Genomic DNA, 24923 nt, shown 5'->3' on the forward strand with positions numbered 1-24923 from the left:
CAAAGGTCAGTGTTAAAATGACGGCTAGCTAGATTAGCATACTAATGATTTTCCCTGATGGTGACAGAAAGGACACTGAAAAGAAGCTGCAGAAAGAGAGACAAATGACATGCTGTCAAGAAGCTATAGGCTCTGAACTCAGTTTTCTCTTCTTCTGGCTGGAGACCTTCATGGAATTTCAGAAAAAGCCAGAGGGTTAGGACATCCCTACTCTGAGCTAGTTCCAGCCAGAGTCTGGTCCCTGTGGAGCAGGCAGAGACCAGCACTGGGTGGCCCACCTGCCTCCCCTGCACTGCTCAGGAACCAACAGAAGCTTCGTGCAGCCACCGCCCTTGCCAGCGGGCAAAGCCCTTCTAGATCAGACCCATCCCACCCAGCTAACTTCACTCCCTTCGTTCCCAGGGGTCTCCTTTGCTTTGGCCAGAAAGAAAGGGGTTCCTCATTGTCCTGTGCTTCCTCTGCTCTCAGCTTGTGCTGTTCCTTCTTCCAGAAACCTTTCCCTCCTATTTTTAGCAGTGATGGCGATGATCATGGCGACCATTTACTGAGCACTCATTTTATGCCAGACACGGTGCCCGGCACGTAACATACTTTTATCTCACTTAAATCTTCCGCTCTGTGGGACTCCCTTTCTATGAGAAAGGAATGTGAGGCTGAGAAGGGGGGGCCATGCCTGACCTCCAGCAGCTAGCAAAGGAGGGGTGGAGGGACAGGAGGGGTTGGCTTTTGGCTGAGCTGCCACTTCTAATTCTCGTACTGAGACAAATTCCAAGGATCCTCCAGGTCCAGCTGGAGCCGAGCTGTCTCCCCGACCATGAAGAGCCTCAGCCGTCCTCCCCTGAGCTCTCACACCAAGCAATTCAGCGGCACACAGCCCTTTCTTCCCTCTCCGAATGTCTTCCATGCAGGGGTCTCTTCTGCTCCTCTATGACACAACTGTTTCTCATATTCTTTGAACCCATCACAGCACCTCAGAGACATGGACCACCAATACTTGTTGATTAACTGGTTCACAATAATTCCCTCCAACAAGATGCTCTACATCTTACTGATAACAGAGGACAAAAAATTAAGCTTTCTAATCACTGGGGAGGAAAACTCACAGAGGTCCGCCCACCCCCTAAGAAATTACCAGTTCACTGGACACTTGCTGGGAATAGCCAGCACACATTTACTTCAATCTAACTCACAGTCAGCACCACTAAACAAATGTGTTTTCCAAGAAGCTACTAGTTGGAAATGCCCAAAACGCTAGACGGATGAAAAAAATCATAACCCAAAGAGGCTGAGTGATTCAGTGCTCTACATGTGTCTAGCACTTTACAGTTCGTAAGCACACTTCCACAAAACTCTCATCTTGTTTAAATGAAAACAACAATACTGGAAGATTGGTATCATCACCCCCCACTTTGCAGATGAAGCAGCTGAGGCTCAGATAAGCCACATAACCGATGACTCCCCAGCTACTTAGAGCAGAACCTGTACAGGAAATCATAGCTTCTGAGTGCAATGCTCTCTCCGGTTTACCATGTTGCTTCTTGTCCGCGTTCACAGCAGACTCATTTTCAGATTCATTTTCATCTTTGGCTTCTCCAGACTCACATACAGTGGACAGGTCATGTCTGCCCACCGCCTAGCCACCAACCTTTCCACCTTTCCAATTCTACCGTAATGGTTATTGAAATGAGCAAGGTCATGGCTCCATGGTCGTGCTCCTGCTGCTCTGCTCCCATGTGTGTTGGACACACATTTGCGGGGTGCCTTCTCAGCCTCAGGTTCCCTTCTGCCTTCCTGTCAGACCCCGATCTCTGTCTGGCTTCCTATTCTGTGTGACCTAACTACTTTGATCACATGTCTCCTAAGGTCCTCACCAGTTTAGCGTCTCTTTCCTTTGGTTCTTACCCCCAACTGGTTTTATTGAGATGTAACTGACATACAGCAATGTGTAAGTTTCAGGTGTATGGCATAATGATTTGACTTACAGAATACTGTGAAATGATTACCATAATAAGGTAACATCCGTCATCTTTAAAAAAAAAAATCCATCGTCTTACATAAGTAAAAAAGAATAAAATAAAAAAAAATTTTCCCTTGGTATGAATACCTTTAGTATTTACCATTTTAATAAATTTCAAATATACCATACAGTGGTGTTAACTATAGCTATCATGTTGTATTTTCTTTCTTTTTTTTTAAGATTTTTATTTATTTGACAGACAGAAATCACAAGTAGGCAGAGAGGCAGGCAGAGAGAGAGGGAAGCAGGTTCCCTGCCGAGCAGAGAGCCTGATGCGGGGCTCGATCCCAGGACCCTGAGATCATGACCTGAGTCAAAGGCAGAGGCTTTAACCCACTGAGCCACCCAGGCACCCTGTGTTGTATTTTCTATTCCTAGTACTAATTTATCTTTTTGTGTCTTTTGTACACACACTTATTTATTGTACACCTTTGACCACTCTCACCTAATCCCCCCCACCAAAACTAGCTTCTATGAGTCTGTTTTGTTTAAGATTCCATATATAAGTGAGATCGTAAGTATTTGCCTTTTTGTCAGATTTATTTCACTTAGGATAGTCCCCTCAAGGTCCATGCATATTGTTGCTAATGTCAGGATTTCCTTCTTTTTATGGCTGGATAATATACCATTGTATATACATACTGTATCTTTATCCGTTCATCAGTCAATGACACTTAGGCTGTTTCTGGACTTGGCTATGTAGATAATGCCATAAAAGTGGGGGTGTGGATATCTCTGACATAGTGTTTCCATCTCCTTTGGATGTATTCTCCGATGTAGAGTTGCTGGATCATATAGTTTATTTTTAATTTTCCAAGAAACCTCCATGGTGGCTGCACCAGTTTGCATTCCTACCAACAGTGTAAGGGAGTTCCTTTTTCTCTACATCCTCACCAACACTTGTCATCGCTTATCATTTGGGTGAGAGCCATTCTGACAAGTGAGTGGTGACAGCCCATTGTGGTTTGATTTGCATTTCCCTGAGGCTCAGTGCTGTTGAGCATCTTTTCATGTACCTGTTGGCCATTCGTATAATCTCCTCTGGAAAAAATGTCTGTTCAGGTCTTTTGTCCATTTTAATTGCATTGTTTGGTTCTTGCTGTTGAATTGTAGGAGTTCTCTCTATATTTTCGATGTTACCTCCTGATCAGATATATGGTTTGCAAATGTTTTTCCCATTCTGAAGGTTGTCTTTCATTGAGTCCTTTTTGACCATCTATAAACAGATTACTGAACCGCTTCTTGGTGTCTCACTCAGGCCAGCTGTACCCCTGGTTACATCAGTGCTTCACTTCCACACAGCACTGTGAGTGCCTCCGATCAGCCTGTGTTCCCTGCAGCTGTTAACTCAAGTGGCTGGTCTGAGAACCGCTTGCTACTGGTTTGCTACAAGGTAAGGAGCTATGCCACCAGGTCAATCAGCATGCAGCCTCCTTCATTGACCAATTTTTCCTACAAACGAACATTAGCTGCATTAAACAGAAGCTTTGAGTCATGCCTGATCTATATTCTGGTACAAACTCCTCTTGTGTTCGAGAAACAGTTCAGATGCCACTCCTAGTCCCCGGTCCATATTTGAGTAGCACTATACAGCGTCTAGCAATAGATTTGGCACACAGAATAGGCTCAGTAAATTTGCTGAGTTTAAGGAAATTTCTCCCACACTCAATGAACGGTATGTATCTCTTGGAAATTGCTTATTTCTGTAACCATGATGGTAGAACTAAGAAAAGGTTTGAGGCCCTCGACTTCTGCTGCAGGGTGACAGAACCAAAAAACAATAACTCAAAATTCTCACAGGCTCCTCCCCAATGCAGACCAAGCACAAACGGCTGGTGATTATTTTCTCTCCCCCTGGTTGGTCTGTTTGCACTGAGGTCCAGGCTTCCATGGGCCGCCGCCAGCTCCTTGCTTCAACTACGGCCTGGCAGCGGCAGGACGAGGCCAAGGCAGAGGGGACCATAAGGAGTGGGGGAGCAATCATCCCAGCCGGGCATTTGGGGTTCACAAGCACATGCTGAAGCCCTCCATGTTTCTTTGCAGGCTCTTTGTGCTTAGTTTTATTTTCAACTGCAGGAAATAGTTTGACTTCGCTGAAATTCTCACAACCACTCTCCCCTGCCCACTGTTAAACAGCTTTGTTTAAGGCAGAATCTTCCTAAGTCCGTCCTGGCTGCATGGCTCCCGGCAAGTCAATTAACCTTTCTAAGCCCTGGTTTAACACATTGGTTAAATGGGAATAAGAATAACCCTTGTAGTGTTTGTGTGAAGGTCAAGTGACTAATTTATATGAAAGAACTCTGTAAACTCATGTGTTTAAAAAATGCTATTTGCTTAATTTCTCTCTCTACAATAAGTCTGTTTTAAATGTTAAAGAGCAAAGGCCTTTCTGAATTTATCTGTAGCTCCAAGATGCAAGCAATCCTCCTTCCAACTACTTTCAGGTAAGTTCAGAGAAAATAAATTGTAGTGTGGATTCTGGCTAGTGTGGATCTTAGAGGGTCTGCTGCTCTTCCTTATGATCTGAGGTGTGTTCCATGTTGTATGCAGAAAGTAACACACACACATGTTCTGTGTGGCCTGCCTTACTTGTCACGAGTTCACAAAACCTCCCCAGAAAACGCTGGCTGGAAGAAACCTTGCCTTCCGCAGAAAACATTTTACCTGTTAATTTCATAACATTTCAATTCAGTAACTATTTAGCGAGCATTCTCCTTGGGGCTAGGGACTGGGCTAGATGTTAAGGATGCTCAGGTAAATGAGACATGATGCTGTCCTCCAGAAACTCGTAGTCTTGTTTATGGACTGTTACCGGTTAGGTAGACAAGTTACTGCCACAAAGGGAGAAATGTGTGCTAACAGAGAGACCTGCCAGGAGGAAGGGTATGTAGGACAGGAAGTTAGGAACCCTACAGAGGCAGACCTGGGAAGCTTCACAGAGGTTGTGCCGGTTGACCCTCTTTTCCCATCGAAAGCTACTTCCAATCCTCACCAAGTCTGGGGTGGGGCCCTACAATGACTGGAATTGCAGTAAGGAAACAGCACAAGCCAAGACACAACCGTGGGAGAATGCCTCCCGCCTGTGGGCGCTGTGAGAGCATGTGAGCGCGGGCTGCGTGTGAAGGAGCCTCTCGAGGTGGAGGGGGGTGTGTGTAGGCGAGGGAGGGCCTTGGCCGGTCTCACATTCTATCCAGCATTTGGCTGTATATATCCTCAGCCTTCTGGCTAGACTGCAGGCTGGCTGAGGTCAGGAATCAGGGGTGCCGCGTGCCTCCTTAGCATCAGCTGGGAGGCTCCGACTATGGAAAACAGGGAGAGCACACTTGTGACGCCCAAAGCGTGTTCTCTCCCATCTCCCAGGAGGAGAAAGGGCTCCTGGGACCCGCATCTGTACCACACGTGCAGTGAGTTACAATTCAGCCAGCACCCCCCATCTACCCTTCTGCCTTTCTTTGGTACTTAACCCACTTTCCGCACGACGCGGCGCTGGGGCCTGCATGGGAGAGCTGGACTTTTTCCGCAGGCGGGAAGGACGGCGTGCCCGGCCGCAGCCCTGCTGACCTCCCTGACGTGGGGACCAGACACCTGCTTTGGGGAAAGGGCTTTCCAGCCTGGAAGCTGGTGTCTCGGGCCCTGCACACATGAGCGTGGCAGGGTTGCCGATTTTCGCCTTCGGAGAATTAGAGCCGGAGCATTCCAGAGGCAAGGCCGCGGCTTCAAAAAAAAAAAAAAAAAATCATGTTTAATTTAAAAATTAGAAACTGGAGCAGGCTGTGAGCACAGGGGTTGATTGAAACAAAATTTAAATTCCTGTCAAGCCCATTTAAACACGGGGGCCCTTCATAGACAATTAGCTGCTCCCTGTGAATGCTGAATAAACTCAGGCCTGGTCACTGCGAGAAGACAGGCGCCTACTGTGAGGCGCTGGAAAAAAAATGAACTAAAATCAGGCTGTATGAAATATTTCGCCTTTCAGTATATCACAGGGGTTGGAAAGTGTAAACAAGACAAAAATCGATTCCTTGGTGCCCTCAAATCAATCCCCCAAAATGGCTAGGGCATCTGTTTCTGCTAAATTTTGTTTACATCGGCAGATTTGCCTTAATTGCACTTGTTTATCTCCCATTGTCCCTGGGGCCCTAATCTCCCGATTACTAATACTTAACACTCATTTCACATCTAAAGCTCCTTCTAATCCTCAACAGGTTTTGGGGGCTCTTAAAATTATTGAAGCCACAGAGGCGGGAGACACAGCCTCTTTGTGAAAGGGACATTTTCTTATCTACTACCAGCTGGGCCCAATCATCACCAGGGATGGTGACAACAAAGGTGCTAAAAGGCTCTTCCACAATGACTGCTGCTCCACTGGGGATTCAGAGGATAAAAAAGAGCTTTGATGGAAAAATCTGAACAACAGGCGAGAGCAGTCCAGCCAAATAAAGTTACTGTCATAATCAAATGCTGTCAATCGCCATGAAAATCCAATTAAAAATGTTTCAGCACAGCCCTCTTCAGTGGAAAAATGTACCCTATTTATACAAATTTTTGTCAACTCCACACCAGTCCCACAATTAGAAAGTACTGCTATTAATTGAATCCCCCTCCGCACCCCCCCAAGTTTAAAAAGACACGCAGGCCATCCAGAAGCCTTCTGAGGGAGGTGAGACACACGTAGGCTATTGGTATACAATTAAGAATTAATCGGGTTACATTGGAAAATTCCATTTTTATTTGTGCCCAGGGAACTTCTGCCCGAATAAACGAATGCTACCTAGCTTCCTACTTCAGAATCAGGGACCATTTACACAGAGAACTGAGAAACAGTAAACCAGGATACTGGAAAGAAACTAGTCCATGCTCCAGCAAATGTCTCTCGGTAGACCAAGACCTAATGTTTAATTCTAATCTTGAAAATTAGAGGACAGAAGGCCCAAATGTCTCTACTGCCTTTAGGCAGTCTCTAAATGGCCAGGCGAACCTCAAATTATTTGCAGACAGATCTGGCCCCCCAAATAACTGTGTATCTACCAAAGGCCTCGCTGAAACCACAAGACTCCTGATCCCCAAAGGTCTCTCTCCAAACTGCTACAAATTAAAAAGCAAACAACCCATTAAACAAATCCAGCTGGTTTCAACTGTAAATAGGAGGCTTCTAATATTTTTCCAGCCCTTGAAATTCCTGGTTAGACTCATTAATTATTGATAAGAATTGCATCTTTTTATTGGAGTGTACTCCCAGGAAAACAAGTTTGCTGTCTTCAACGGCAATTTCCAAATCACAGAGACTAGGCTTCAGATCTTTCTGTATTTCCCCCACAAACGGCTAAATATCTTCTGGTCTTTTTCAACTTAATCCATTATTCCCGAGAGCTAGGGGCTGGGGCGGTGTGCATCTGATATGCTGGTAGATAAAGACTGTGGGGTCCCCCTGCTATCAATCTAACCAAACGAAGATGGTGCTGGCCAGGTGGTCTCCTCTAGGTCTTGGCTCTCTGATGACCTCTTGTTTCGGAATTAACTGTCAGAGGCAAATTCTCAAGGGGTCAGGACACATGCTGAAGGTGACAGGTGCTGAGCACTGCCTTGCTCTTCCCACATGTCCCATCCCGAGGTGGGATGGCCAGAGCTCTGGGGTCTGCTCTGACTGGTCAAGCCCACGCTGTACTGGTTGTTACATGTCTTGAATGTTATCCCTGCAAACACAGCAACAGCCTCAAAATGCCTTTATTTTGGCACCAAATTATTTTACTCAGATGACCTCTGGGTTAAGTCAAACAAAAGCCCTTAATCGGACCATGTCTTCTAGTGTGGTCAGCTTAACTTATATTGTACATTACAATGTCCCGAGATGGCTTGTTCCTGGGTGAGTTTCCTCGGCTTTACTGTGTGAGTTCTTGGAGAATAAGAACTGTTCTGTTTGTCTGCCTGTTTGATGTCCAGGACAGTGTTTCACTGAGCGGGATGCAAGCGACGGGCACACGCCAAGAGTAGGCGATAGTGAGTTATCTTCCTGTGATCAGAGCAGAGACTCGGCTGAATGGCAGTAGCACACAACCATGCTAGGCACTGACTCAGAAGAGCATGACCCTCCTTCAAGGCGCTTACAATCTAGTTGGAGAAAAAAGGCATTAAACTAGTGAGTTTCACCTCCAGCTTCTCCTTATAATCTACCTGGAGAGCTTTAAAAAACAAAATAGTACCTGTTCCCTGGCCCAGGCACCAAGAATTCTTTCATCTGGGCTGGGATCCAGGTGTTTTTTTGGTTTTTTTTTTTTTGGCCTCTTCTTTTTAACCTACTTGGATGATTCTGATGAGTTGCCAGCATTAGGAACCCCTGTACTACATGGACCGACTTGTGACTAGAAGACGGATACGTAATTCTGTGGAGTTAAGTACCATTCCAAGTCAGAGACAGTAAATTCTGGAGTGCCTCGGAGAAGGGGGCAAGCACTGTGATAGGGAGGAGGATGGAGACCTCCAAGGACGGGGTTGGGGGGTGTTCCAAACTGAGACCGCTCCCCAAATCAAAGAAACTACCAATGGGCTAAGTGGTGTGAAATGAGGAAGTAGTGTGCAACACACGCCCAAGACCCAGCTCAGCCCCTGGGAATGTGGAATGACGTCACAGAGCAGTCCCAGAGTTCCATTTTGCTGCGTCCGGGATAACCAGACTACTCTTGCGGTCAAGGCGCCACGGCCTCACTGTGCCGTGAAATGTGATGCTGGGAAGATGACGGTTGGCCCAGGCAAACAAGAAAGAAGCGCTGCAGTCAGGAGTTCAAAAAACCGCAATCTTAAACGGGCAAATCATCACCGTATTAAGAGATCTAACCTGATGATGGAGGAAAAAAGTTATCCTTAACTGGGAAATTAAAACTGTTAGATCACCATGATCAAGGAGTGACAGATTTTATCTATCTGTATCTCTTGCTACACGTGTGTATATAAATACACACCCAAACACACACACATTTATCTGCTAAAGTCTCGTGAAAAGATTAAGCAGTCACGTCTGCGGGAAAACAAAGCTTGTTTTCTGGGGTTATAATCTCTCTGTTCTCGCTGAAGTGCTAACGTGTCATCAAAAATTCAAATTAAAGCTATCTGATTTAGTGCGATCTCAAGCATCCAGGCAGTGATTCTGCCGTTGTAATTATGTGCAATTAAAGAGCTAAAATCAACTTCTGAGTAGTGGATTCCTGTTTATAAGCAGACACAAACAGATGATTTTAATGGCCTTCAGAACTTGAAAATAATAATAAAACAAATCATTCCGTGGTTGTAAATTGGACCCTCTGTGGAGCCCCCAGGCTTCTGTGATGCTATCTGCGCTTGAAGGAAATACTTAGCTGAAGTTACAATCCCAGCCAGGGATTCTCCCTGCAAATTCCGGGTGCCTCAGCTAATGAGCTGATTTGCACCCCCAGATGAGTAACTAAAAGAAAAAGTGACGTCTGCAAGAATGGGTGGCCGGACACACACAGGAGTCTGGCCCTAAGGGTCTGTTTTAAAACATGCTCTTCAAGACACAGGCGAAAGCTCGATGGAGTAAATGACAACCAAGTTCATAACTGCTCATTAAATCACCGTTAGTATCTTAAGTTCCAACTGCAGGTACGGTATCCACGAACACCATGCAAGGGGGCTGCTGAAATGTGCCGTTCTGCCTCTTTGTGTTTGGGAAACAAGTAAACTCTGGATCAAAAGAAACCGAAACTCACCTTTGGTCTAGTAGAATGTGGTGGTAATGTTGAACTTTCTGGGAGCCCTGTGCTCCCAGAAAGAACTAAAAGAGGAGAAATCTCCCCACTCTTTTGTCAGCCACAAAGGACCACCCTGCTTTCACCCTTTTCCATCTTTCCTCCTGACTTCCTTAAGACTGGTTGATGACTTCCTTGCTTACCTGCCTCCATCACCTTGGCCTGATCCCTTTACTTGGACACATTCCTCATTAATAAACATTCCTCATATTGCAACAGCCTGAATAAAATCATCTTTTCTTTTCTTTTTTTAAAGTAGGTTCCATGCCCTGCATGGAGCCAAACATGGGGCCTGAACTCAAGATCCTGAGATCAAGACCTGAACTGAGATCAGGAGTTGGATGCTCAATGGACTGAGCCACCCACGCACCCCTAAAATCATCTTCTTAATTGTCAGGTTCATTCCGTCTATCTGTCTGTGGTCAAAAGGTTTGGGTCTAACAGTGGTGAATGAAACCATTTGCTGTAAATCCAAAAGTTATACTGGAATTGAAGTGCTGGAGAGACAAAAATCTAACCTGGTGATTACTTCCATTTCTAAAAGTGACCATGCTGCATGCAGATGCCCAGTTTACCACAACCACTGATTAAGTGAGAGACAACCAGCCAAACTATCGGAAAATGTAATTACAATCAGGTTTGGATACACAGAAAAGCTACCAGTGGCAATTTAATAGAGAGGAGTTAAACAAGTTAACAAGTAATTAAATGTTTAAACAGATTTTTCTGGAGCAGTTTGGGGTTTATTAGCCCCCAAACAATACCACCTCTTATCCGTAGAGCCTTTTCTGAGAAATGAGATGCCTTCAAGTTTGCAACTGCTGGGATTTAGATGAAGGGGAAAAAAAAATCTAAAAGCACTATTTTGATTGTAACTGACATCCCTCCCCCCACGATCCACACCTGCTTTTTAGATTCCAAGTCCCACGATTTACTTGCTTTCTAAGCAAAATGTCAATTGCAAAATTTCAATTGCAAACTGCCCTCTGTGTTTCTTCTTAGTAGCATGAACGGAAAAAACAAAAAACAAAAAAACAAAAAAACCAAACCCAAACCTGAGAAGATATTGAACGAGGACGCCCTGCTCTGGAATGTACCAGGAAATGCACAAAATAACAGGCATTATTAGAACCAGAGGAGAAAACCCATGTTTTTAAACAATTACTAAAGCAGTATAGTAATAGCATAAAGACAATTTCTGCGCCAGCTTGTTTCTTTGAAATTCTCTCTGCCACTGAGCAGCTAGAACAGATAATAACTATTAGTAAATCAAACTCCTCTGCAATATCCAGCTGTGCCTCACGCATTTACATACAGATAGAATGGGTATATGTTTTTAATATGTATGTGATCCGTACTTTTACCACAGCCGAACTGCATGCCACAAAGGAGGAGGAGAATGGGAATCAGATCAGCATGAGATAATAAAGTGGCCTAGATAAAGTATTAGCCCGCGATTGATCTCAAACCGGGATGCTGCTTCTTCTGACCTGATTACTTACTATGCATAGATTCCATTAAATAGAGCTTAGACAGGGGAAGCTTCTGGAAATACTCTAAATGCATAGAAGGATCTACAGAGCTCTGAACCCAAATTGTAACTGCGGAGGTGCCCACGGCCCGTACCCTCCCTGCCTGAGTCAAGGCCCATGTTCAGGATAGGCTGGCAGGTTAAAGGGCCAGCTGCCAGCTGGTGGGCAGCCTTCCTGAGTCCCACGGGGAGGGCCTTTCCCGTCCCTCCGCTGCTCCAGGCCAGCGCCCTCCGAGTGAACGCCTCCCTCCTGAGCTGCTCGTCTGGTTCTGGCTGCATTGCACTAACTAACAGAATGAAAAGGCAGAGAGGGAGCTTAACAATCATTCAGGGTCATGGTCCCGTTTGAAAAACTGATGACAGTCACGGATTTCTCTTTTCAGAAAAGAATGCAAATCCCCACACGCATACGTGACGTTGGATGTAATTTCAGGGGATCTACCAGACTTCCTGAAGTCATGGACCCGAGGTCAAGGCCTGGTGATCTCATGCATCCCCTCCGTTTTGCACATGAAGACACTAAAAGCTGGGAGGTAATGGGGAGCTGCTGACAAGGGAAGGGAAGTGCGGAGGCTTTCCTGTTAAAGCACAGCTGGACCACAGCTACCAGAGAACCCTACAGGAAGAAGACTCATTGGGCAGAAGAATTCTCTGTGGCTCACGCGAGCAAAGGTCTACCCAACAATGTTCTCACCGTATCCTCTATTCAAAAACATAACAATTTGAATAGCAAAGCCAGATCTGAATCTCTCCATCTCAATATGCTCCCATCTCAAGCCATCTATTTCTGAATTTAGGTTTTTTTTTTTTTTTTTTTTCTTTTTGTGTCCTTCAATCGGATTATTGACATTTTGGGAAAAGGTCTCCACCACCCTTGTTTCATCACCTTCTCCCTTCTTGCCGTGTCCTCGCCAATCCTTTCTGATGGCTGCAGCTGTCCCCCACTCCACAGAAGCCGAGACATCTCTGCCGCGTTATCCGAAGCCTGGTGAACATTCTGCTTCCATCTCCACAGGGTTTCTGCAGCCTGGAAACTTTTTTCTAAGTTTGCGGGTCCTACATCACAGAGCTGGGATGGCACTGACCTAGGTCTTCCCTGTGATTTGTACCAGCGTGCTGTAAAAGTGGGTTCTTTCACAACGGAATCATGTTCTCAGGAGCAGAGAGAGTGCATGGGGGGGTGTCAGCATGTGGGAAGTTCTCGGCCACCTGCGTGGCTGGCTCTCCTTCGTTGGGTTAACGCTGGCTCCGGATTCACACGATGGCTCTCGAAGGACTGAAGGATGAAGGGCTTCCCTGTACCTGAATGGGAGTCCACTCACGAGAAAAGGTGTGGGTGGGTCGGTGTGTTGCTTCCATGTCAGGTCCACCTTTTCAGACTTGGACTAGGGTTTCTTCTCTAAGAAGAAAGGGTTTTTCCTATAAGAAGTGGAATTTTTTAACAGACCGCCCAGCTGGTGGTGAATGCGTGACCTATCTGAAATCCCCTGTTGTGGGTTTGGGACTCCACGAGGCCAATGTCAAAGGGATTTCTGTTCCAAAAGGCACTAGAGGTCTCACACTGCTCCGAAAAAGTCTGGAGCCTCTAATACACTCATGCTTGGCCCAGCCTGCTTCCTTTACCTGGAATGTCCCCTTGAAAACTTTCTATGAAGTTCAGTCCATCCTCCAAAGGCCCTTTTCCAATGCCACCTTCTCTGTGTAGCTTTCCCCATTTCCCCAGTGAACCCCCAGAGAACTCTGCAGTTCTGAGTTACTTTATTCCAGCAAGTTGCATACTTGTTGTGTCTCCCACAAGACTGGATTGATGTGGCTTACTCTTCCTTGTATCTTCTGTTGAGTCAGGCACAGGATTTTGTACATCTTGGTCTAATAATACCTGCCAAACTGAATTGTTTATCTGGTTCTGAGATCTCCCAAGATGATCTGGATGCTACTGATGGGACTTCTGAATGGGCTATTTATGTACCTTAACAGATACACGCCAGACACGTGTATCAGCTTACATGAACTCTGGACTCCCCAAAATGTGAGCGTGAAGGGAATTTCTTCATCCAGCTTTAGCATACTTCCACTTAGACCATAAAAACTGATAACCATCTCAGGAACAACCACACAAAGTAGAATTAAACAACCAAACACCTACATGAGTCCTAACACTGGGATTCTTGTGGCTTCAAGAGTCTAAACTTTAGCTTTGAGACTGACATGGCCCAACACTGCAAAGATGATGGTTTGAAGACTGGGGTATTATGGATATAAGGTAACTGTGGCAGATAAAAAGTCAAACACTGCTCGTACGCCCACTGTGCACATGGCCCACCCCTCCCTGCAGTCTGGTTTACTCAGGCGGGGCTCGCTGTGCTTCCCGGTGGTCTCTGGTGATGAGTCTGTAACTCTCAGTATTTCCACCCAGGCCCATCTCTGATTTTCTTCCTCTGGTTTGGATAGTCCTGCAGGCATCATGGTTGATGCGGCCCAGGCCGTGCGGACCATGTCAGTGCCCTGCTGGCTGCTGCTACCGTGCTAGGGAGATAAACTGCTCTTTTTGTGAAAGGCAGGCCCCCACCACAGTGACAAATGTCCCCTCCAGTTCACGCATTCCAGAGCATGCTCTTAGCTTCCAGATGGGAGCACCATCAAATAGGTTGTAGACGGGGAGGGAAAAGGAAAAATTAAAGCCATTAATATGGTGGAAGAAATAAAGAAGCTGGTTCTTTAAGACTGGGCTCCTAGGATGTGACTCAGGTTCCTCAAGCCAGGTACAACCTAATTTCTCTCTTATCCCCTATGTGGCTCAATACCGTGGTCAGAGGCAGGCAGGGCCCAACCCCCTTGACCACAGGAGCCTCACATACATTCCAAGCTTTCGGCTTTCTCATCGAGCCCTTTCTAAGCCGGGTGCCTCACGAGTGCTGTACCTGAGGGAATATGTTCATTTAAATCCCACTGGGAGCAGTCCTACAAATGTTAAATTAACTAGAGAACCGGGCTTCCTGTGACTACATTTTTCATTGTGCTTTACTGATTTATTGATATTTATTAATTAAAAATGTGGGACAGCACACACCAGGGTGTACAGTTATAAAGAGAGATATCGAGATATGTATCACTTGTCTCTCCATACACACACATACTTTCTTTTCAGGCACTGAAAGTGTGCACCCTCTGGCCTTGTCTTTACGACTTGCTGCCCTGGAGCTGTGCTCCCCACCAAGACATACATCCATATGCACGGATGGGTGTACGTGTGATCCGCAGTGTTTTATTTAAAAGTGGCCAACTCACTGCCGCACGGAAACATGCATTTACAAACAGATATCTGTTTTATGAAACCCTATTCCTTTGTTTTAATAGCTGAGCTATCCAGCCATAGCATAATAATGCACAAGGTAAATAGGTCTCCATCTCTAGAACCTGTTCCAAGTTTTCTCAAATGTGACTAACTGCAACAATCTCCCAACCATCCACGACACGCCACCGCCAGAAGACCAGTTTATTCCAGACACGAGACCTGCACAGTTATAAATTGCAGAGGTTTTTAGGGGTGAACTTTAACTTGAAACTACCCTGAAAATGGAGATTTGCTCCAGGGGTAACACGAGGGAGGATGCTACCTTCCTGGAAAGCGCTCATGATGCAAAAGGGAAACATCCTGTTATTTTCTATTCCAGGACGAAAGGTGTATTATACAAGAAGTTTGGGCACGTAGGGTGTTTATCAGGATGGCATACAACGGATGAAACCCTCTGAACTGGTATCTGCAAAATGCTTCTTGTTTAAAGTGGTGACAGAAGACTGGTCGGGGTGTGCTCTGAGTGCCATGGTCTAAAGACAGGGAATGGTGAGCACACGAAACAGGAGAAAGAGCAGACTATAATCATTAGTTACTAATGCTCGATCCCGGCGTTCCTTCTAACAGCTTGTGCGTTGTCAAATCAACAATCTGCACTAAACAAATGACCATTTGGGAATTGCTAGGGAACGTCTCTGTTCCTCTCCCTGCTCGACTAAAAACTGTCATTCGCCATCAAAGAAAGCGGCCTTGGAGCTGAGAACACAGCACCCGCAGCTCATAGTTGTCTCTTCCTGAGGAAAGACCAAAGATTCACATTAACTTGATCTTTTGCAGCCAATCTAATTTCATTCTGCATGAATCCAAGAGGACTCCACACCACATTCAGAATCTCCCGCAGGACACCGCGAAAAATTGAATATGCTGACTCGCTTTTCTGTTACCGATGCTCTGGGTGCTGAGAGGCGGTAACAAGAAAGGAGGAGAAGGAGTAACCCAGATTAACTGGTGGCCCTTGCGTGTAAGGCGGAGGAAGAGAGTTTTACCTTAAGTTTCTTCTTTTTTCTTTTCTACAGCGAGAGATGGAACCCAAGCAGGAGGAGTGGGAGAGGAGCCCAACACGGGGCTCGATCCCAGGACACTAGGATCACTACCTGAGCCGAAGGCAGACACTTAATGACTGAGCCACCTAGGTGCCCACTCCCTTATTATTACAAAATGGTGGTGGGTTTTTATTTTTATTTTTTTAAAAAGATTTTATTTATTTATTTGACAGAGATCACAAGTAGGCAGAGAGGCAAGCAGAGAGAGAGAGGAGGAAGCAGGCTCCTCGCCGAGCAGAAAGCCCTATTCAGGGCTCGATCCCAGGACCCTGGGATCATGACCTGAGCTGAAGGCAGAGGCTTTAACCCACTGAGCCACCCAGGCGCCCCTTATTTTTATTTTTTAAAAAGATTTTATTTATTTATTTGACAGACAAAGATCACAAGTAGCCAGAGAGGCAGGCAGAGAGAGAGGAAGCAGGCTCCCTGCTGAGCAGAGAGACCCTGGGATCATGACCTGAGTTGAAAGCAGAGGCTTTAACCCACTGAGCCACCCAGGCACCCTGGTGGTGGGTTTTTAAAGAGTAAAAACTACTACCTGAGGATTTGAGCTTCAAAAACACCTACCCAAATGGAGTAAGTAATGCAGCCTCTCTAAGAGCTGTGGTGGTTTTAAATTCCATTCCAGTTCTTTTACCAGAAGGTTAAGCACAGATATATAACTAGAGAATGCTAACGTAATTAAAACAATGTACTTACCATCAGGTCCTCAGGTGCTGGTCTTTCTTTGGGTTGTTTTCGCATGCTGTTAGAGGAAGAAAAGCTCGTCATTATCTAGATCACGCATGGATCTGTGCTATACTTTCCACCATGGACTATTTCCCCTGGAATCTGAATGACTTCAAATTCACCGTGTTCAATTCTTGGCCAAAGTATTAGCATATATTCCCTTTCTTTTATTTGGGCCTTTAATTAATCAGATTTTGGGGGATCTCATGAATCAGAAACATAAAGATTTTTTTTGGGGGGGTAGTTATTTTTGCACTACAGATGAAGAATGAATTTAAATTTACCTAATTCCACTTTTGAAATAATTGTGGGAGAAAAAAAAGTGGCAATATTTCTTCCTGACTCAGTTTTCAGTTTATTTCAGACTTAAACTAGGTAACAATAGACTTCTTTTTCCGTAACGGGAATTAGGTAATAAGAAAAAAAAACATGACTACCAGGTCAAATGAGAAAAATATTTTATTCCTTCATTCTGACTCTGAATGACAAGTCATAAAAGAAGTCAGGAATCTAGATAATGCTACAAAATTACAAATGGGCTGTTATATTAGTTCAACTTTTATTTATTCTGGCTACAATGCAGGTCGATATTCTTTAAACAGCTGAGGAGGGGGGAGTTAAGTTTGTTTAAGCTGCTTAAAGGATCACAATACTCATACAAAATGCTGCTTGTCTTACATGTAGTAAGTATCATCAGTAGCTGTGTCAGGTATGAAGGCTAAGGGATGAAGCACTCACACGTGGGACTGATGTGACTACGAACAGCTACCTATCTGGTGGCCGTTATCCATACCAAACTCAGAGAGTCTGTGGGATGAAGTCATGAAAAGAGACTGCTTCTTCTATTACTTGAAAATCACACAGATGCTTTTTCTTCTACACAACGCAACCTCTAACGAGCGCCAGGAAAACCCGTCATATGATCCCTGCATTTGCTGACAGTATTTTCTTTTTTTTTTGTTTGAGTAGAGAGACTTAATGATCATTTGGTAAATAAGAACCGTAGTTATGAACCATTAATGACATCAAGGACATTTGCCTTCCCTATAAATAACCATATGCACCTCTCAAATACTGCATTCATTAGCAAGTAATTCAAGCTGTCTCGCCAGTGGAGTTGGTAACAGTCCTAATCTGACATTCCAAAGTAGCTGTATCTCTTGGGAAAACAAGGCTATTACCCACTATCATTTCTGTTTCAGCTTGACATCTGTGGAAATTTCAACACAGGTTACCCCTCCCCCTGTCTCCATAAAACTTTTACATAGCAGCTGATTAATTTTTTGGACAGAAGGAAGGCAAAGCCTTATCTGCTCCCCTCCCACTTCTGCCCAGAACCGGCCCCACCCCCAAGGGGGTCTCAGGCCACACAAGGAGATGCACAGCCCTCCCGTCACAAATCCCACAGCGCCAGGCGGGTGATGCCCAAACCAGGGCTCTGGGCAGCTTAAGAACGGCATGGTTTATTTTTCAATTTCTGCAGTTCAAAATGTGGCATTCCCATGATGGGCTGCTTCTGAGTGTTTCTAGGAATTCCACGTAAAGGAAATTAAGAGAGATTAATACACATTTTTGGATAATGGGCTCTGATATTATCGATGAGCTCAGGATTCCAGTGTTCAGTGGATATATCTGTTTTTTCCAACATGGGGTGCTTTGGAAATGAAATATCTACAGGGTAAAAATAGTTTTTAAAAGCTACAGAATATTAGATAAGTCTTTTAAATAAATAGAAACAGTGTTAATAAAATTTTTAGAGTCAGGGGGAAAAAATCTCTTCCTCACATGTTTTTCTATGGAGTATAAACCGTATGAGACATTTTTATTAAGAGGTAACATATTACACTTAGTCAAAAAGGTGATAAAGCTTGACATTTATATTAAGGAATATTTCTTAGCTTCACTTTAGTGTAATCATCGGATGGATCATGGTGGGGGGGAGGGGCAGGGGACAGTGCACAAACGTTTTGGTTTGGTAAGGACTCCTGACCGCACCATTTCCAGGCGCCACAGGAAGGAAGGGTTCCGTTTTCCACCACCGAACATGACTCTAAAGGCGTGATGAAACGGAATTCAGTGGACTAGGGGAAGGCAGGTAGAGGTAGTTGTGAAGAAGTTCCGGAATGTCCCGAATAGTTTCTGGTTAGTTCTGCCTCCTGCTTTGTGGCGGTCATTGCTATGCTCCCACTTTCCTTCTCTTTCTCCATGCTAGGGAGAGGGAGAGGGCAGGCGGAGAGGCAGTGGAACAATGGGGCCGTCCATAGCCTCCTGGGTGCTGCTGAATGGGGAAGAGGCAGGTGGATGATGTGAAAGGGGGACCCTCGTCCTACAGAGGGGGAAAAGGCAGAGGGCTGGCAAAGAAAAATGCGTGTTTCCTCAGGTGTAAAACGACACCGAGGGCCCCTTTGACCTGTGGTTCCTCCCAGTTCTTTAATGGTTCAAGTGGGCCAAATGGAACCATGTTTTCATAGTCTCTCAAACATCAAAATTCACTGAAATGGAACACCAGTATTGTGTTTAACATACAACCAAAGATAAAAGTTATTTACGGAAAACCCAATGAATTAATAAACTATGCTGCTTCCACTAAGTGACAGACAGTTTTATGGGTAACTTGAGGTTACATTAATAAAAATAAGCTTCATATGTCTGTTCAATAGGGACTATAAAATTGTGTATTTCTTAAAAAAAAGAAATTCGATAGCAACAGTATCTGTGCTCGAAGAAGGAGCCCGATTCTCAGCAGTTTATTAAAACAGGAAAAAGCCTCTAAAGTACATTTACGACCCTTTGTGTAAATAACGTTTACATAATTTAAACAATTTCTTCAGCTTTGCTGCCCCATCTGCCCAAGGCCCCGAAGTCCCTCCCGTCTCCAGGAGGAAGCAGGGAGAGCCATAAGGTCTCGCAGAGCCTGGGAGTTAATGGCATGTATCATTTACATTGAGGGCATGGCATGTTTGCAAACGGGCTCACCACTGAGTGATGAAATGTACAAATGGCTCGGAGAACTCTCCAACCGGAAGGACGGGCGAATCCTGGGATGGAGGAAAAACAAGTCACCAAAAGTCACAACAATTCCTTTTCTTCCTTTCCATGCGCCACCCCCCAAACCCCTGCCCAGCTCCCCCAAGGAGCAGGATAAAGATGAATCTATAACAAGGATTCAGCACCATGTGGGAAGGAAAATAAGGCCTCATCCAATTAAAAAGACTGTCTACACCCTCTCCCACATGTTTACGTAAAAATGCCAAATTTAAAGCCACACACATTTTACAATGGTGAGAAACATGAGAGCAAAGAGGGAGGGGAGGTGAAAAAAGGACAATGATAGCCACGGGGCAGGAAAGAAGGTACGAAAGTGTAAATGAGAAATTAATGATTATTTAAGTAACACACAAATGGTCTTGTAATTAACAAAGAGCTGTGAAATTATTCTTGTGTTGACCTTTGTTTCTTTTACTGGATTTGCTATTTATTTACACTTTCCTTTTTATTTACATTTATTTGTATATTCAACTGCTCTTAACTGCTTGCTGAAGCATTTGGGTCAGGTTTTTTTGTTTGTTTTTATTTTTTACTTTAATAGAAAGGCTTTTACAGGGGAAGCTGTGTCCTGAAAAGAATTTTAGTCTATGTGCCAGTCTGGGCAAACTCGTCATATGTATGAGAGAGGCTGTGAATTAAGCACCCAGTGAAAAACTCCCACCTTGACCACCAAACAGAACTGGGGCGGAGGTGGGAGCCACTTAAAAGAGCAGGAAACAACGAAGCCACAAATGACAACCACTGAGTAACACAGGGAGCAAACCCCATTACCATTTGCAAAGGAAGGCTTTAAGAATTTAGGAGTTTTTCCAAGAATGACAGAGAGCGCCACTGTGTTTATAGTGTAGCGGCTCAGGATGTAATGAAATTACACTGCAGAGTACTTTAACAGTCATCTCATTAGACCTACAGTTGGAACAAGAGAGCCACATAAAGTAGGCAGCTGCAAATGACTCCATTCCCATCTATTCTCATTTGCTATTAAAAATACCTTTCGGCGGCTTTTTTCCTCTCTGACATCCCTACACAAAGTGCCCTGCAAAGTATGATACATGCACCTATTTAAATTAACAAAGGAATGACTTATTTTAATCTCACTGTGCTTTGGAGTGCTTTGGCCATTTGGATGAGCAATATATCATTACATACAACCTTCCAGCGCTGCAGGCAAGAAACTCAGAGCATGCAGCATTTGGTGGGAGCCAAACAATTTCTCTAGCACACAACTGTGTCAAATGCATGCATGTATTCATTATTGAGAACGAGAGGAAATAGCTTTGATGTAGTGGAAAAAAGAAGATGATAAAAGCACCTCTGCAATATGCGTGTCATTATCAATGGTGGCAGATAGATACAATTGCACAGCCTCCTATGTGATTAGTAAATATACATATAATTGCTGTGGCCAATTATCAGAAAAATGAGATCGGTAATTACAAGACAGAAAATTAACTAGAACTCTTATTAAGGCTTTGTTTCCAATTCAAACAATTGGAAACTGCTGGAAAATACAATTAAATCAAAAGGAACTGAGGGGGTCAAAGCAGCCAAAAAAAAATTAATAATAATAATAAATAAATCCCAAAGAGGTTAAAAGAAATGGAATGTGAATGAAATGATCCTTAGATTTTGCCTTTCTGTCCTCTTTGAATTTAATCTATTCATCCAGATCAGGAGAAGGTTAGTAATCATAAACTTCTCAAATCATAAATTCTCATCAGTAGAGAAAGGCTTCCAAGAAGAAAGGAAAACAAAGGAAAATGGGAGCGAAATAAAATCTTGCCAAGTTCAAAGGATTACATGCAGGCATTACACAGAGAGGACATGAAAAACAGGGGGCTGATGAAACCGTCCACTCAGAAGAAACAGGCGTGCAACAACGTGACAAGTCTTCGATAAAGGTACTATAAAATGGCCACAGAAGTCCCATCGGTTTGAAGAGCAAAAATAAAACATGATATCAATTTCAGCCCGGCCTGTTTTAGGAAAGCCATATATATATCACGGCGCCTGCAAGATTCTACAAGGCACAGTTCAAGAAATGACATTTCGCTGTTTCAGAAACGGTTAGTACAAAAACGGCTCAAAGTCTGAGGTGCAGAAACTATGGACCCCGATCAGGGAGTCAGTCCTCCAAGTCATCATTTCTGAAATTCTTCTGGAGGCTCTGGTCCTGGGAGTGTCTGAGTAGTAGTTGATTTTAAATGCGATGTTTAGGAAGATAAAAGCCTACTGCCTTAATGTGGCTGCATATTTACTAAGATGGTTAAAATTCTCGACTGGTTTTCTACAAAGATCCTGATATAAAACATGATGCTAATGTGGGCCTCATTTCAAAGTATGATACCAAGAGTAAATTAATGAATTATAGACTAGGCAACTTGATGAAGATGTCATTTTAACATGGATGAGAAACAAAACGAGGCAATGTGACATCTTTGCATGGGTAGTTAATTTTATTTAAGACCTGATATTGTAGCCTGTTAAGTTCCTCATAATATAAAACTAAGGAACACTGGGTGGTACCCATGAATAATTTATTTCACTTGTGAAAATGCCACCCCAAGTCGACTTTACAGAACCGCAGAGAGCGGAGTCTCATCTCAGGGGTGCCTGGAAAGAATCACTCATCAGAGATGTGGGGGGAAATTCTAATCTCACATGCATAATGCCAGATACTTCTTTTCCTTTTAAAAGCTGTGTCTCTTGCATACCTCCAAGGAGAATTTTCTGAGATATAGAAGACTGACTGGCGGGGGGTGGGGGGGATGAGGGGGTGGGGCGTGTGGGGGGCTGTGGTCAGAATGTCACACACAAACATGGCGGGGGCAGAGGGGTGAGCAAAGGAGTCCTCTGAGAGTCTCCTACTCAACACAAGCACACAGGCTTATGTTAACACTCCAGGAAAGCAAATGAAGAGACCTGATGGTGTTCACCACACTGGGAGGATTTTTAGAGTATACTTTTCTCATTTTTATGCAAGGAAAACCAGAAGTTTGTTTAGAAGAGCATTGCAGAACACCTCCAAGAATCTGTCTGTTTCATGCTGGAATTCAAATCTGCGCCAAGGAGGGAGGGAGGGAGGATCAGAGTGGAGCTGTCCCAGTTTCCCCACAGCTCCCAGGCAGGGGCAGCAGCCAGTCTCCACTGGGTTAGAAAGAGCCTGAGAGTCCTGTCCAGAGGTTCAGGGATCTAGTCAAGTCCTTGCTACTACGCATCAAAAACGTGCTCTGCGAAACCTGGGTTCAGGAAAGATGAACAAATACATTTCAAAAACACAAACAGGAGCTGGAGAAGCAGTTACATTGACAACTCTCAGGACTGGCTGAAACCAACTCTTAATGGTTAATAAAAGTCACTCTCCTTAAGACCCCGGGTGCTATACTTCACTTAAGGGCTTTTCTGGGGGATGCTTTTCTGTTGAACTTCTAAGCACAGAGGTATGGAATGAAACAGTGGATACAACCTTACCCAGAAGCCTTAACCTGAGATTCTATTCCCTTATCAACTCTAGAGTCCTGCTACAGGGACACAAGCTGGATCTTGTTATGGAGCCAGCAACTGTTATGTAAAAACAGCGGCCATCAACCATTTCAGTAAGCAATTCTGGTCCTCACAGAGGACAGTCTCCAAGTCTCAGAGGTTTCAGTAACTACCTGGTCAGCCCCTTGTGCTAAACAACTAGAACACAAGCACGTGTCATGCTAGGGAACAGCGAAGGACAATGGGAAAAAAGTTTGAGTGATGCCTTTGCCTTGTGAGTAATGAACAGTTCAGGAAGGTCAACCCATTACAACTGAAACTGTTTAATTATTAATTATGCACAATCTATGAGCAAAAGGACAAGTTCAGAATGTTTAATGTATGCTAACTTCAACTGGACTCTCTCTGGGTATTTTGTTATTAGCACTTGTCAGCAAGGTATTCAGGCATAAAAAAGGCAAGCAGGAGAAAATTTGTGTGTGTGTGTGTGTGTGTACCTATACACTCAAAGAGTAGAGGAGGGAAAGAGGGGGAAGGAGGGCTGACTCCAATCATTGGGGCTGCTAGTTCACTTGCAGACTAACTATGCCTGTAAGCACACTTTGTGACCTTGGGAGCAGGCAGATAGGTTGGGTACTCCAAATACAGAAAATAGAGATGAGGCAAATGCTTTCAAAATCACTTACTTAAAAGAGAGATCATTATCGAAAGCATAGTTTTGTTTTGTTTTAAACTATGTTTCTTGGCTTCGGAAAGATCCAGGACAATGTTTGTGCATGTATGCTTGCCCACATGTGTGTGCACATGCGTGAGTGCCTGGAAAATGGGTAGAATCTGAATTCGGTGAATTGTATCAATGTCAATTTCCTGGTTGTGAAACTGTACTATACTTATAAGCTATTAACACTGGGGGAAACTGAGTGAATGGTAAATAGTCTCTCTCCTTCTTCTTATTTTTTAAAAAATTATTATTATTATTATTTTAGAGAGGGGGAGGGAAGGGACAGAGGGAGAAGGAAAGAATCTTAAGCAAGCTTCACGCTCAGTGTGGAGCCTGATGTGGGACTTGATCTCACGATCCTGAGATCATGACCTGAGCCAAAATCAAGAGTTGGACATGTAACAGACTGAGCCACCCAGGTGCCCCTCTCCATACTATTTCTTACAACTGCATATGAATCTCAGATGATGTTGAAATAGAAAATTTAAAAAGAAAAAGGTAAGGAACTATTTTAAAAAACTCTGATGAGGTCCAGATTCCTGGCGGAGCTCAGTTTTGTATAAGTGGAAAGGCTGGCATAACTACTCAATGGAAAAAAGTTTAGGGAGCTCAGCTTGAAAAAATATACCTGCATATTTAATTTCTGCCTTTAATTCATAATTATAGATAATAATGAAACCTGAGAAGGATATGGTAGTTAATTCAAACATTGACAGGGCATAGACATAAAATACTATGTAATAAAAATGGATAGTCATTCATTATTTATTGGTTCTTTGATTCAGTAATTTTCTTGACCACCTACTGTGTCAAAGGCACTAAGCCTGGCATTGTGGGATAACTGATATTTAATCCATAACTTAAAGAATTTGTGTACTACTCGGGGGAAAAGATGTATACCCCTAATAAACAGCCCTTCAAGATGGAGGAAATAGCTAACTAAGTAAGAGCTGGGCATTTGGGTTATACTGGGGGGCACTAAGTCTGGCTGGTACACATGAGTTCATAAAGAAGAGTGACAGAGAACAGAGTATGGCGTCTGGAGGGCTGTACAAGACTGTCTCTGCCCTCCCACCTTCTTCCTTCCTCACTTCCAGAGAGCACCTGGGGTGGGGGCGGGAGGATGGGGAGCCACCTTGAACATTTTCATCTATGTCCTGTCCCCTTCTTTTCATGCAAAATAGAAATTCCTTCAAACCAAGATTTATACTTGCTAGCAGTGAAAGAAGGAAGACA

At 44.1% G+C, this 24923-nt stretch overlaps 1 protein-coding gene across 9 annotated transcripts in view; it reads right to left on the reverse strand.

Moving 5' to 3' along the window:
* MAP2K5 (mitogen-activated protein kinase kinase 5) overlaps nt 1-24923 on the reverse strand; it is a 249466-nt gene that overhangs the window by 21512 nt on the left and 203031 nt on the right. For 6 of the 9 annotated variants that reach the window (XM_032864619.1, XM_032864618.1, XM_032864617.1 and 3 more), the window contains 2 exons: nt 19412-19473; nt 16406-16451 (listed from right to left, as the gene is read on the reverse strand). In XM_032864619.1, the coding sequence (XP_032720510.1) occupies nt 16406-16451; nt 19412-19473 (108 nt within the window). Of the gene's footprint in view, nt 1-15606; nt 15618-16405; nt 16452-19411; nt 19474-24923 lie in introns of those variants that run through there. The other 3 variants (XM_032864622.1, XM_032864620.1, XM_032864621.1) reach the window with 2 other exon arrangements.

This window comes from Lontra canadensis, unplaced genomic scaffold (genome assembly GCF_010015895.1).
Source record: "Lontra canadensis isolate GAN:19392208 unplaced genomic scaffold, GSC_riverotter_1.0 scaffold28, whole genome shotgun sequence".
NCBI lineage: Eukaryota > Metazoa > Chordata > Mammalia > Carnivora > Mustelidae > Lontra > Lontra canadensis.